The sequence below is a fragment of the Betta splendens genome, chromosome 6 (assembly GCF_900634795.4).
Source record: "Betta splendens chromosome 6, fBetSpl5.4, whole genome shotgun sequence".
NCBI lineage: Eukaryota > Metazoa > Chordata > Actinopteri > Anabantiformes > Osphronemidae > Betta > Betta splendens.
Genome location: NC_040886.2, coordinates 105377 through 120053, shown reverse-complemented (window position 1 = coordinate 120053; position 14677 = coordinate 105377). Strand labels below are relative to the sequence as shown.

The 14677-nt window shown below is 39.6% G+C and overlaps 1 protein-coding gene across 2 annotated transcripts in view; it reads right to left on the bottom strand.

Moving 5' to 3' along the window:
* The window catches only part of adat1 (adenosine deaminase tRNA specific 1), a 30139-nt gene extending 15462 nt beyond the window's left edge, over nt 1-14677 (bottom strand). The window contains exons 1-7 of one of the 2 annotated variants that reach the window (XM_041071271.2): nt 14421-14677; nt 13827-13987; nt 13536-13604; nt 13326-13380; nt 13091-13221; nt 12300-12879; nt 12037-12182 (exon numbers count right to left, since the gene is read on the bottom strand). In XM_041071271.2, the coding sequence (XP_040927205.1) occupies nt 12037-12182; nt 12300-12879; nt 13091-13221; nt 13326-13380; nt 13536-13604; nt 13827-13987; nt 14421-14476 (1198 nt within the window). In that variant the 5' untranslated portion in view covers nt 14477-14677. The remainder of the gene's footprint in view (nt 1-12036; nt 12183-12299; nt 12880-13090; nt 13222-13325; nt 13381-13535; nt 13605-13826; nt 13988-14420) is intronic. The other variant, XM_029152747.3, reaches the window with a different exon arrangement.

The window sequence follows — 14677 nt, the reverse complement described above, 5'->3', positions numbered from 1 at the left end:
ATCTGGGTGCCTGCATGGACCAGAACTCTTTATAAAATTCAGTTGGGAATCCATCTGGCCCTGGAGCTTTTTTATTTGGCATCTCCTGCAGAGCTTCATGTAGTTCTGCCAAAGATAACAATGAGTCTAGAGTTGTGGACTGTTCTTCACAAACTCCTCTATGGCTGATGTGGATGGATCTATTTGGGACGTATATAACTCTTGGTAAAAGTTTTTAATGGTATCATTTATTTCATTGGCATCACAAGTAATATTGCCTTTCTTATTAGTTATTGAGTGGATGATTTTTTTCTCTTTTTATTTTTTAATTGGTTAGCTAAAAATTTAAGCGTAATTGATCTATCTGAAACTGAGTTTTGCAATCAATTATATTATTTAATTTCAGCTTTAGATTCCTTGGGTCTTCTAGGATTCTATCATTGGTTGGTGAGGCAGCATATTTAATCTCTAGAGATTTTATTTTTTGCTCTAATTCTAATTCAAGTAGCATGTCCTTTTTCTTCTTGTGTGATGAATATGAAATAATTCTACCACGCATAACTGCCTTCCCAGTCTCCCAAAGAACACAGGGTGAGGTTCCCAGTGTATTGTTGATTTCTATAAAGGTTGCCCATTCTCTCCTGACATAACTGATGAAGTCTTGATCATTGAGTAATAATGTATTAAACCTCCAATTCCTGCTTGATGGTGTGACTGTCTTAATCAATGAAATGGACATTGGTGCATGATCACTGATTGTGATAGAATGAATATTGGTGTCAGAGACATCTTGTAAGACTGAGTTATTTACTAAAATATAATCTATACCGGAGTGAGTGGTCAACTGGCGAGAAGAAGGTGTATTCCCTGGATGTAGGATGAAGAGAACGCCATGTGTCACAGAGACCGTCATCCATGTACTGTTTTAAGGTCGGTACTGATTGCCAGTTCCTGTTGCTCACAGCTTTGCTTAGCCTGTCGAACTCTGGGTTAAATACTAAATTAAAGTCCCCTCCTACTATAAGTTTGGAACCAGAGTGAGCAGACAATGATGTGAAGAAACTGTGAAAGAAAGAGGGGTCTTCAACATTAGGGCCATACACATTAGCTATGCAATATTCAATGTTTCCTATCAAGATATTCATGATTATATATCTCCCTTTTGGATCTACAATGGTATCGTTATGAGTAAAGTTAATCTTTTTATTTATCAGGATGGCGCCCCCTTTTTGTTTGTAACCGGCTAAGTAACCATGTGGGAACTCTGTTGATGCCAGAGTGTAATATATAGTTTTAGGAATATGTGTTTCCTGTAGTAAAGTAATGTCTGCTTGTAGGGGTTAAATATTTTAAATCGTTTCTCCTTCTTATTGATTCCACATACATTCCAAGTGACAATCTTCAGTGGTGTCATATCTTACCTGACCGCTGTGGATCAATAGTCTTGTGTGTATGTGGTGTGACAGACTTTAGGTGTGTGACTGAACATGAGTACTTGTGTATTCTGAGTTGTCTGTTATCTATATATGTGCACGTGTTTCCCCTGTGCAGTAGATGTTTGTGTGTGGCTACTGGAGGGCTACATAGCTGGCTGACTATGTGGAAGAAGAATAGAGAAAAGAAGGATGTACACAGTGTGGAGTGAAAGTAGGTGAAGAAAAAAAAAATAAAGAGAAGGAAAATTAAAGTGAAAGGGAAGTGAGTGATTAAGCATGATGAGCGCTTTGCAAAGTGAGTGGGTGAGTGACATTAGAATGACAAAAAAAACATTTCCATCAAACATCTGCGAGGGAACGAGTTTGAATACTGGATCTAAAGTTATACCACTTAGTTGCATTGCATCTATTATTTTTTAACAAACCTTTCATATTAAACCATTTTTGTTACATACCACCTGCTAGTACAGCCACGGAGTTGCTTCCCGGTCCCGGTAGAGCTCTCCGTTGACGTACAGTTTGTCGACGCTGATGACAGCCCTGAAGCCCTTTGCCATGAACTTTTTACGGATGGGGAACAGTCGGCAGCGGCGCTCGAGGATCTCCTTGGGGAACTGATCATTGACGCTAAAGTCGGTTCCCTTCAGCTGTCTGCCCCGGCTCTTAACCAGTTCCTTCTGCTTAAAGTCATGAAACTTGGCAACGATGGGTCGAGGGCGCTGGCCATCAGGTCATCTTCCTCCGAGTCGATGGGAGTGGTGAAACGCCATCTTGTCGACAACTTCCACTGGAATCTTCATCTGTTGTTTAAGAAAGGTTTTAACGGTGGTTTCCGCGTTTTCCTCCACCTGTTCTGGAATCCCCGAGAACACCAGGTTGTCCCTCATGCTGCGGGCCTGCAGGTCGATGATGCCTTCTTTTATTTTTTTTATTTTCGGCCGCTAGCTGAGCCACATCCTCCGTCAGGGACTGCACCGTTCCCTTCAGGGCCTCGTTCTCGGTGGCGAGAGAAACCACCTGCTGCTGGCTAAATTCCAGGGAGTTGCGGAGGGTCATAAACTCTTTGTGGAGGAGTTCCTCTAGTGCCAGACACGCGTCGAAGCTTGATATTTTTTTCCTCTATGGACTCCAGGATGTCCGTGATGTTTTTGTCCACCGAGCTAGCTTCAGGTGACTCAGGTGAGTCAGATGGACGGGACCTCTTGTTTGGAGCCGTGTCCTTTTTCCCCATTACCAGACGCTCGAAGCACTCGTCGATGTACTCGAAACTTTCTTCGGTGTTATACAGAATGGTAAGATTGATTGTTTTCCGTAGAATGAGGCAGTTATTTATTTATTTAAATTGGCAGATAGTTTGTCGCGCTGTTGTTTACTACTGGTATTGCGCCGCCTTGTTGAATTTCTCGTGCTGTTCTTGTGGAGTCTCGCGTTCTCTCACAGCATCGCGCTCACTCAGCAACTCCTGACGACTTGCTGTCTGGGACGATGGGGTTCTCACTCCTGCAGGAGACCAGGCGACTTCTCACCGCTCTTAAGCAGGAGACCAGCAGGAGGTTTGATTCCTTTCTGTGTTATATTTATGCATACTTGTCTTAATATAAATATATGGTTTTCCTTCACATAAATTTAGTTTTATTTATTTTTAATTTTTTTCCTGATTATGGCAATGTTAAAAATATTTTAATTCAAATGTTTTGCATGAAAGTATTTGAAAAAGAATATATGCAAAACAAATCTTTAGATATATTCTGCTATGCATTCAATTCTAGCTGTTTTCAATGTTTGAACTACTTAAAGCAATTCTTCTGCAAATCTTTCAGCATGGAACATGCACTGTACATTTTCTTATAAAAATTTCACCCGTTTCGTTAAACTTCCTAAACGTGTGTCATCCCTAGGAGATGGGGGCTATTACGTTTCACGTTTTCAGCTTAACTAACGTTATTTAACTTTTTTCATTGTTTTTTTTATAATGGTTGTTTATGGGAATCATCGTTTAACTTTTTGTCATCGTCTGTCATCGTCATATTTTGGGGTAGAAACGTCATTTCAACTTCAAAAGCGTCTATCGTCTTTCAACTTTATCTGTGTAAATTGGCGTCCTCATATCTTCTATACTTTTCAACTTGTGAGCGTTTAAATATCGGGTGTTTTTTGTTAAATTTTAGTTAAAATTTTGCATTGCAAGAGCCCGAGTGTCTGTGATGTCACAGCTAGACTGCGAGAACTCGTTTTTTTAGGAAAGAACTTCTGTCTTTAACTCGTCACAGCCACAATTTTGTTTCAATCAACGTATTTCTTTCACTAAATTGTAGGCATACTTGTCTACTTTCTAATAACGTGGCTGCCTAAGACATCAGTCTAAAAAGGCGCAGAGAGATCCTGAATTTCTCCCATTAACTCTAATGATAATTTTCGGCAGACGTTTGGGAGAAACATTTGGAAATTGCGATTGTGGCCACAGTCTTTGCTCCTCAAACACAAAATTCACACCATTTGATTATTGAAGCCTTGGGACTTGTAAAATTAAATTATATATTATATTTGTGATAACTATTATGGTTTAGTTAGAACACGCCTGTTTAGCCCGATTTTCCTGCCTTTTGTCTCCACGAGAACATCAACTGAAACAGTTTGATTGACAAGTCAAGCTCCTGATACACAGCGTGTGTTTACATGTTCCTTTCCTTTGATTTCTTACCTGTTTCCTTTATCAGCTTAGTCTTTTTATCAGTTTAGTCTTTTTATCAGCTTATTTAGATTTATTGTGATCTTTAACGATGTCCCTTGGTCAACTTTTTACTTTTCAATTTGGGTCACCTTTTCAGTGTGGGTCAACTTTTTAACGTGGGTCAACCTTTCAATGTTGGTCAACTTTTTAATGCTGGTCAACTTTTCAATGTGGGACAACTTTTCAATGTTGGTCAACTTTCAATGTTGGTCAACTTTTTAACGTTGGTCAACTTTTCCATGTTGGTCAACTTTTTAACGTAACAACTTGCAATCTTGTTCATCTTTTTAACCTTTGCCACTTTTTGTCGTAGTTAATGTTTTGACATGAGTAGCTTATCAGTGTGTTTCGAGCTGAGCTCAAAAACAGAACAAACTCTCCCACGTAATTTCACGAGAAATTATTTTCTTGTTAATCACACACACTCGAAATAAAAGCACCAATCTAAATTTTTAGCTTAATTAGCACTGTTTTTGCTTTTGAAGGGGTAATTTTGACTAGTTAATGATACTATTTTACAGTTTAGCTATTAGGCATACACAGCTCCTCCACATCCTTTCAGAAAAAAAGCCCCAAATCCTGATCTTTAGCTAAAAACAGCAATATTTCTGCTTTCAACTGGTTTATTATGTCTAGTTAATTAGACTAATATACTGTTTAGCATTTACCTGCACAGGCTTCCACTATATCCTTTCAAAACAAAAGCACCAATCCAAATCTTTAGCTTAAATAGCACTATTTTATCTTTTTAATGGATAATTGTGGCTACTTAATATTACTTACTTACTTAATATTACTTACTATTTTACAGTTTAGCTATTAAGCACACACACATCCCCCAAATTCTTTCAAAATAAAACACCAATTTAGATCTAAAAATAACAATATTTCTGCTTTTAACTAGTTTATTATGACCAGTTAATACGACTATTTTACTGTTTAAAGGTCCCTGATCATACAGCTTTCACTCTAAAGAATACTGGACTTCAATGTCTCAGTAAGGTCTCTGTAAATTCTCATTCCATAAAACCTTTTAGATCATCCACACTGCCCCTGTCAATGTGTGGTTTTCTCTCCCCATCAGCAAGCGAAGCTGCTCGCCACACCTCTGAGCGGAAGCACATACCTTTTTTTTTTTTTTTTTTTTAAATTTGCTTCATGGATACAAGCCATCGCACGGTTAGGATACAATAGGTGGCAGGAGTGCGACATTGAGAATGCAATCCAACGTAATCCTCCACAGAAGAAGACCCACTACAGGACTGCACGACAATAGCCAGGTAGTCTGGTAGCGTAGTACAACCATACAGCTACGATCCCAAATCTGACCCTGAAGTTGAAGAAGAGGCCGTTTAAGTCACCACATTTCAGCTGATGCAAGTTGTGTCTCATTGCTAATGTCGCATTTACTTCAATTTATTTGATTCATGTAATTTGCAAAGCAGCTAGCGGTTGCTAATGCTTATGCTAAATGCTGATGTTGAATATTCACAACACAGCTTAACTGGAAAACTCTTGTTAATAGAAAACACTACTTTAGCTTACATTATATCAATAAATAAAAGTTTGAAAGCATAGCTGAAATAAAATAAATACATTTTACACTGTTTTTGTCTTGCTTGTGCTGCTGCTCTGACATAATTTTATTTTAAAAATGTGCATTAAAGTCATAGCACTTAAAAGTGTCAGCCTTTACGTTGATCCATTTCCATTTTACGTATTTTTGGCCTATAGGTGGCAATCAGCCCCCACACTGGCCCCTATGCCGCTGTGCTATGACCATGTTATATGAGCCCACATAGAGTTACGTGACAACGTCCTGGGGGGTGTAATGGTTAGGGTGTTGTTTAACAGTCTCGACCCGTCAGTATAAACTTTGGCCTACAAGATAATAAATGACTAATAGGGCTGGCTACCTGTATTATTTAGCAGACAATTATAGTATTTAGTATAGTAGTATTTACAAGTTATGACAGTTCAAAACCAAAATAACAGCTGTACTGTATGCATAGACAGACAGAGTGCATGCTCCCACGTACAGCATTCGATTTTATTATAATATTATTCCTGCGGGAGAATCAGATGTCGCAAATAAATCGGAGCGACTCTGGATTTTGCCAACTTTGAAAGCTCCGGTAAATAAATATGTTTTTTACAAAGTGTCCACAGTCTGTGGTGTTCTCGTGTGCTCTGGGAGAGCGTTCCACAGACTAGGTGAAGCTGAGCGAATTGTCCAATCTCTTTTGAGTTTTGTCTTCGACTAAATAAGTGTAAAACAATCCTTATTACTCATGCAGAATCAATATATGTAGAAACAAACAACTTGCCTCACTAATGAACCAGAGATCTGCTGACTCCTGGCGTTCTGGCATACCCCAGAGAGAGTTTAATACAATTTAGTTATCTTTGTCATAAAATATGCTCTACACGTTAGCAGTGGTAGTCTGCCAGAACTGTGTGAAAAACCATGAGAAAAGTGTTTAAAAAAAGTGAAGTGAAAGGTTTTGGCGTCTCACAGCCTACGTAGGTGCAGCTGATCACGCTGTCCGATCTCCCATGGAGCTTTTTCTTTGTCTCGGAGCTAAAGTATTTCACACCCGTTGACTTAGTGGTGACAAGATGTTAACATGTCTTTGTGCCAATACAAAGTAGGGGGAAGGGCTGTGAAGTTTCCTTTAGCGACTGAATCAACATCAGACGCCATGTTTAGAATAGAATAGAATGCCTTTATTAGTCCCACGGGGAAACTTCCCATCAGCAGTCAGATTGACCGACGCTAGTCCGACAGTGGAAGCAATTCGCAGTACAAAACAGTACAAAACCAAAAACACACTCACAGACAGTGGCACACAGTACAAGTGGAAACCTTCTCCTCCATCTCCTCAAGCCTGTCAGACAAGGCTGACACCATAGTAACCAAGTGTTCAGTCTGTCTACAGATGTTGTCCATCTGTCTCTTGACTTCCTCCGAACGAGCTGAGATCTTATTAGTCAGTCCTGCAATCCAGGATGAGATGTCACTAATCAGTCCCTCCATCTGGGTCATCCTCTGATGCAAATCATCCGAACGAGCTGAGATGTTACTTGTCAGCCCTTCAATCCGGGCCATCCTCTGGTGTAATTCCGTTAAGTCATCCTAGCCCCCCATTCAGTTGCAATGGCACGCACAGTCAAAATAAATTGGAAACACACTGTGTGTCTCTTCTCTTAATGTGTGCAATCAACAAAAACTGGGCAGCAGAGCAACACATTCCCTGTACGTTCTAACAGTTTGATTTCCCCACCAGAGTAAAAGCTGGGAAAACGAAAAAACGACTCATTTTCACATTTTTCCCTCAAAATGAGAATACGGGTAACGGCTTTTAAATCCATTTATTTGTCTGGTTTTGAAAACACCGTTTTCAGCTCGTTTATTCGTTTTTAACACACTGCTGTGATTAAATTCAGTTTTTTGTTTATATAAAGAGAAACAAGAAAACCAATGTTCTTTGTATTTTATTTTCTGGACAACTCAACCAGAAATCGGCTTGATTTCTGCCAATGATGTCTGGAAAGGAAAATATAAATCCATTACTTAAGTTGCCCTTGAGCACCGGCTTCCTGTCGTTGTTGTAAGAAAGTGAGACTATCATTTTCAAACACAGTACACCGCGCGTCTAATGTGTGTACCATAAGAGCAAACCTTACAGCATGTGTGGTGGAGGGGATCTCTCGTTACAATACAAAGTTACTGGACTTACTGAGAGCTGTGGTCCTAACTACTTTGCCATGACAGCCAACCCAAACAACTGTGTGCGCTGCGTTACTGGCACGTTTAGACGGTTCTAAAACTTTCTAAAACGACTAGTTTTCTCGTTTTCCCAGCTTTTATTCTGGAGCGGGGAATCAAACTGTTAGAACGTACACGGACCCGACACAGTACTTAAACACGAGGACATACTGTATAAAGACAGCAGCAACTTCAGCAATTCATACCAAACACTAGCGCACATTGACAACTTCATCCAAGTCATCTGCCTATGAATAACTGGCTTCTCAGCACCAAATCGTTGGAACGTCACATCACTGTCTACTTCAGACGGCAACGCCACTTCCCCGATTCTCTTGTTGCCTGCATTTGCACATGCATACATTTCTGGTTAAGCTCTATCTGGACACATCATCTTCGTTCTCTGCTTTTTTCTCAAAACGAAAAATCAACTTTAAAAACTACTCCGTGCCTTGTGTCGAAAAAACAACAACACTTGAATTCTGTTTGTCACTCATATCAAGAGAAAGGAAAATCCGGTTTGTTTTGTATTTTATCTTCATGACCAACAAACCAGAAGAAGTACAGAGATACATATAAAATACATATATAACACAAATTGATAATTACATATAGATTCCTATTTTATGTTATTATACTTTTATTGTCGTATTGGATTGGCTGGAGGAGGGACTGTGTATCTCGACTGGCCTGGGAACTGTGTAAAGGCAATTAACAACAAACACTAGCGCGCACTAGTAGACAAAGACGCATAAGAGTCTATAATATTTAAAAATGAACTACTCTACATTTAATTATACAATAAACATGCCATCATTTTTTGTGCTTAATAATCACCACACAACAGATATTTATCTGTACAGACACAGATAGAAATGAACAGTCAGACCTCACATCTTTGCGCACCTGGTGGTTAGAACGAGACTAGCACCCTGATTTTTTTCAGCTTGCTACAGGATTAAAAATCCTTAGTTGGGGACGCACCCAATGTGCAGTGGTAACGCAACCGTACTACAATAAAAAAGGTGGACGCTTTAAAGTGCTACGTCTGTTATATTCAGAGCAATCACTGCGTTGCATACCAGGGAACAAACAAAGCATCGGTTCAAATTATCTATTCACCTAACTTATTTTTACTGCTTTTAGTTATGTTTTTTAGTAATGTTTTTGATCATCGTGTATCATTTTGATAAACCTGACAGTAATATGTCTCTGTATCTGAAGTTGTTACAGGTATCTAATTTACAGAGGCTAGTGAGCTGGTGCTGGGGATTCCTGGGGTGAAGAATCTCTCTTCATGTGTGGGTTTTAGATGAAGGCAGAGTTTCCTGATGGATAAAACACTAAACACTCACTGTATGATGGATGTAGACCACCTGTGGAATAACTTTACCATTTCAGTAGAAATCCTTTTTTTGTCTGTGCAATACTCATTAAGAATCTTTTTAGACAATTGAATTTTTAATTTATATTTACACATGCTTTTTTCTTATGGCCGGTTCACCTTTATAGCTTACCATATTAGAAAGAGAAAAACATGGAACAACTGTTATCTTCAAACTCTAATGTGAAATGGATAGGTTACTGAGTGAATTAAGAAGTATGGGGGTTTTAGGACAGAAGCTTTTTGCTGGGCTTTGCAGATGAAATGCTTGATGGAAGTAGGGTAAATACACCATGTCCTGGGTAGGGGGTATACTTGGTTATGTTGGAGATTTGTTTCTGCAGCAGCACAGGTATGGTTTGTTCAAATGCACATACGTATAAATGCTGAGGCAGTGTTGCTGGCACCAGTCTGTTTAAAATAAAGTAACCCGTTGGTTAAAACACCCAAGAACTGAACTATTTCTATGGGAGGACTGCCATGCTTGTCTGTTCATGGTGAGTGAGAGGGGGGAAATGGTGGAAGTCCAGTTTTGGTTCGGTATCATCGTGGGGGTGATGGTTCAGGATTTGCAGGGAGGAGTCACTTATCTGTGACAACACGGGAGAAACTGTTTTAGAGTTGGAGGAGGTCCGTCTCTATTGGATTCTCAAAATGTGAAAAAAGGAGGAAATGCACTTCTACTGTGCTCAGTGTGTGTAAATGTTACCCATAGAGTCATGGGAACGCTCCAAAATGTCAAAAGAAGTGGATTTTGTATGGCTTATCAAAGAAGCCTGTGCAGGTACATAAAAGAACCTATCCAGATCTTTAGCTAAAAATACAATATTTCTGCTTTTAACTTGTTTATTATGAGTAGTTAATTAGACTATTTTACAATTTAACCATTACTTACACATGCTTTATTCATATGATTTCAAAATAAAAGCACCAATTTAATTTATCAGCTTTTCTAATCATTTTTATGCCTCTGAATGGGTAATGACTGCTAATTAGTAAGACTGTTTTACAATTTAGCAATTGTCCACACACCATCTTCCAAATACTTTCAAAATAAAAGTTTTACATTTTGTTTTTGACTAGTTAAATATGACTAGTTAATGAGACAATTTTGTAGTTTAATAATATTACCTGCACGTTTTCTTCATACCCTTTCAAAATAAGACAACCAATCTAAATCTTTAGCTAAATATAGCAATATTTGCTTTCAACTGGTGTACTGTGAGTAGTTAATGAGTCTATTATACAATTTAGCAACTACCCACACCTTCCATACACTTTCAAAATAAAACCACCAATTTAAATCCTTGGCTAAAAATAGTAGTATTTCTTCTCTTAACTGGTTTATTATGACTAGTTAAGACTCTGTTACTGTTTAGCAATTACCTGCACACGTTTCCTCCAAAGCTGCATGCAATGGGAAAAATTGTGCCTTTGTGCTTTTTCTTATCCAACACAGTCATCCTGTGCTGGTTAGGTGCAATACTGAACATTCTTACACAAACAACTAATCTCTTGTGCCCTGTCGTACATTAAGTTCACAGTAAACATCTGATGTTCCATTTGACTGACTAATAGTTTATGTTTGTCTTTTACACCCCGGTCTCTGGCTCTATCCTATCTGACTTCTCACTAGACCCAAAGCTGTAAAACCAAATGCATCTTGTCTTCGAGGCTTGGTGTTCCTTCCTTTAGGTAACAAGACACGATGATGCATAAGTGAGAATGTAAACATTCTCACTCACTGTGAGATAAGATGGCACGAACAATTCTATTGGTGCAGAGAGACATTCCACCAGAGCCAGGGAAAGGGGTTAAAAGGCAGAGACACCTTGAGGATCATGGGCTCTTTGCATCACACCTTCGTGGTGTGTGCCCTGATCTCCCAGCTGGTTTTTGGTTTGTTGATGTGCACGATCAACATCCATGTTTTTGATTTGCTTTCCCCATTATTTTTATTTTACTTTATTTTTATAATAAATGACACAAAAGACAACTCTCTCATCTGCCTCTTTATGGGAAATTTCCACCACACTGCACCTTTTTCCTCTACAGCTACTTTGAGGTGTATTAAATTCATTAATAAAATTTAGCTGCTTCTGTTACATTTAGGTACATTGTGTCTTCCTGTATTTTCAGCAGTTCTTTCAATTTCAATTTTAGCAAATCTTTCTCAACTTTCCGCAGTTTGAAAGTCAACTGCTTCAGCTTCTTCTGCAAACATTTTAAGCTGTTTAAACAACTCATTCTCTTCAAAAGCATTCATTTGTGCTTTACTTGCTTCTGCTATTTTCAGTTGCCTTAAGTGTTTCAGCTAATTTCAGCAATTCTCCAGGAATACATTCAGCATGGCAGCATTCACTGTGCATTTCATTATGGAAATGCTTTATCTAGTTACCATTATTATTCTTTGCACTGTCCCTAAACACGATAGCTGATGGATCACTAACAAATCCTCCCAGAGCTGCAACGTGAGGCTGTAGACATGTTTTAGGTCTTTGGTTTCAGAAGTTTTACACTTCACAAATGGGCAGGTCCTTACTAAAATCTTTTCACTAGGAATTGTTTCTGTCAGCAACGAGTGAGAGATACATTAAAAAAAAACACACTCTGGCTTTACTAGCAGCACTTGCTTTTTTATGCACATTTATGCACCATCCAGCCCAATACTCCATGTTGCATTCTAAGATGCTGGATGGGACACAGTGGGAAACAAATGATGTGTGATAGTACTTACTTGCCCCACAGGGGGAAATGCGTCCCTTTCCACCCTGGTGCCTGAGCTTGGTCTGGGCCTGACTGAAGGGGAACTCTAAGCTGGACTGTAGCAGTAGTGGTGGACACACAGAGAAGCCAGCAGGAAGGTGTGACACATGGGAGCACCTGATGAGCAAAAGAGAGCCACACCTGCTAAATGAGCAACAAGATATTTGGTTCAAACCAAAACAGAGGTTAAAGAATTTAAAGAACAACTATCAGGAAAACCTAGATTTTTTTCACCTTGTGATCAAAGCTCTCTGTACTACTTCTTGGCTGTATGGACACTTCCCAACCACCACAGTGCTGAAGTAGAGTGCCTCCTGCAGGTAATGGGACAGCAACGCACCCTGAAAGCCAAGCACTGTCCAGCGGGCTAGCTTGTCACTGCATGACATAGACAATGTGGGCTCTCCTCGGCCAGGCTTCACCCGAAGGACCCCTGTGCTGTGGTACCTGATCCCAGCATGCAGAGGGTCTGCTGGGACCCCTGGGACACACTTGGCCCCTGTTCTGTGAATATCCTGTGTATTCTGTTTTGGACCAGTCTTCAAGGGTGATTTAGTGGAAGCACTTAGTAACTGATGTTGACTCATAAATGAATCTGGAGGGCAGGTCTGATTAGTGTCTCCTCGGTCCTTGAGTCTGGTCCCTGTGGTCTCCTTGTCTCCAACATAGAGCAGCTTAGTATTTTGTCTTTCACTTGGTTCTTCAGTTTTCCTCTTTGCTCCTACATCGGTGTTTTCACTGCCTTTTACAGATGCAACGGGGGGACATGGTTGAGACAGACTGTCAGTCATGGGGATAATGGAGGCATCACCACCTGGTAGTACAGAAGCAATTCCAAACTTCATCTTATAGGATTTAGAACTGCTGTTTTTGAACAAAAGCTGCCTCAAAAACAAAAAATCCAGAAAGAGCATTTTCAACACAAAACAATGTATGAAAAGCAGACAGCTTGATTGAAATCTTGTAGATCTTGTCTTGATGATGAATGTGCATCTATACTAGCACAGGAGGAATAATTGACTCACAGGGAGTGTGACTGGTAAAGAAGTGGAAAGAAACTCCAGGCTGAAGCTTCCACTTCCCTCGCTGATCTGCTGCACAAAACACAGAGCTGGTCCCACCAGTCACAGCCTTGTATAGCTCCTGCATCAGGTACCTACAAACACAAACAGCACCACCAACTTATGCTTCTCCATATGCGCCAGTGTCAAAACGAATAAGTAACTACAGACAAAGCAGAAGAAAAGGATACGTACACACCTGATGCATCCTCTTCTGGCAATAACTTCTGCATGGCTGTCATTGAGAACATTGCCTACAAACATAAGGGAGAAAATAATTATTACACTTCAATTGATCTAAAAATTAAATAAAAAAGTAAAAATACAACAAAACTTAAAAGAAAACAGTGTGGCAGTGTTGTGTAATATCTATAACGATATTCAAAAAATAACACGACTTATAACATACCGCTGGGACTCATAGCCGTCTGTCCAATGCATTTGGTTCCTGTTCCCAAGGAAACAACATCTTTTTCAGCTGTAAGAGATCAAAAAAATCTTGAATGTAATTTATCACACGTTACATTACTGTATGTCCTACACAATTTAACGAACCTATGTCCTAGCTAAAAAATGTATATATTATTTTTTTTAATCTTATTATTCTATCAACACAGCTAATGAACAGTTCAGATGACGACGCCTTCAAATGACGTCACCTGAACACTGGAGTTTTTCAATTGCACGCAACTATTAGCACCTGTGTCAGAGCTCGTGCCGCGGCGGACCATGACTACGGCGGCCAGCAGGGTCCACTCTCTGTCGGCCTCAGGCTTCCCTCTCCCCGGAAGCTGGTTGAAACGCTCGTAGCACAGTTTGGCAATTTCATCCGCATTCACCATGTTAAAACGTGCAGGGGCGCTTTAAGAATGTGAATAAAATTACCTTAAACGCAGGTCACGATGTTAGATCAGCTGTTTCTGAACTACTGCGGGTTTGAATGGCTGTGATACCTACACCGCATCTCACGAATAAAAACAGGAACCACTTCCGGGCCAACGGGAAAAATTATACACCTTCACAATAAAGGTCTCAATATATGCGAACGGGTGGTAATTGTGTTAAGAGTGTAATATAAAAAGATAATTGGTTACGTAATATCCTCAGATCATAAAGGTAACTTTTTAATTAGGTAAAAATATTTATATGCTTATACCAAATACCAATTATTCTTCACATTTAATGTATTTGATGTTTATATTTATCCTCATAAGGATTTTAGGAATTTTAGGTATATATTAAAAATGAAAAATGAGTAACTCTCATTAACATGAAAAAACTGAAGAATAAAAACCTGCAACGTGATGAATTGTCTCTGTTGAGATTGACTGGGTCAGCGTGATGAGGCATAAAGCCTGTGTGTTGTCTTGTAGCTCTGTAAGCCCTAAAACAGCAAATCTCCAGGTCGTAGGAACTCCTTCATCACTTCATGATGTGACGGTCCTCCTCGTCCACTCGCCTGAGTGACGGCGATTGGTGGAGGTGGTGGGGGCGTGGTGAGAGCCTGGCTAAATGCAGGTGCGTCTAAGCGCCAGTCCTGTCTTGCCACTT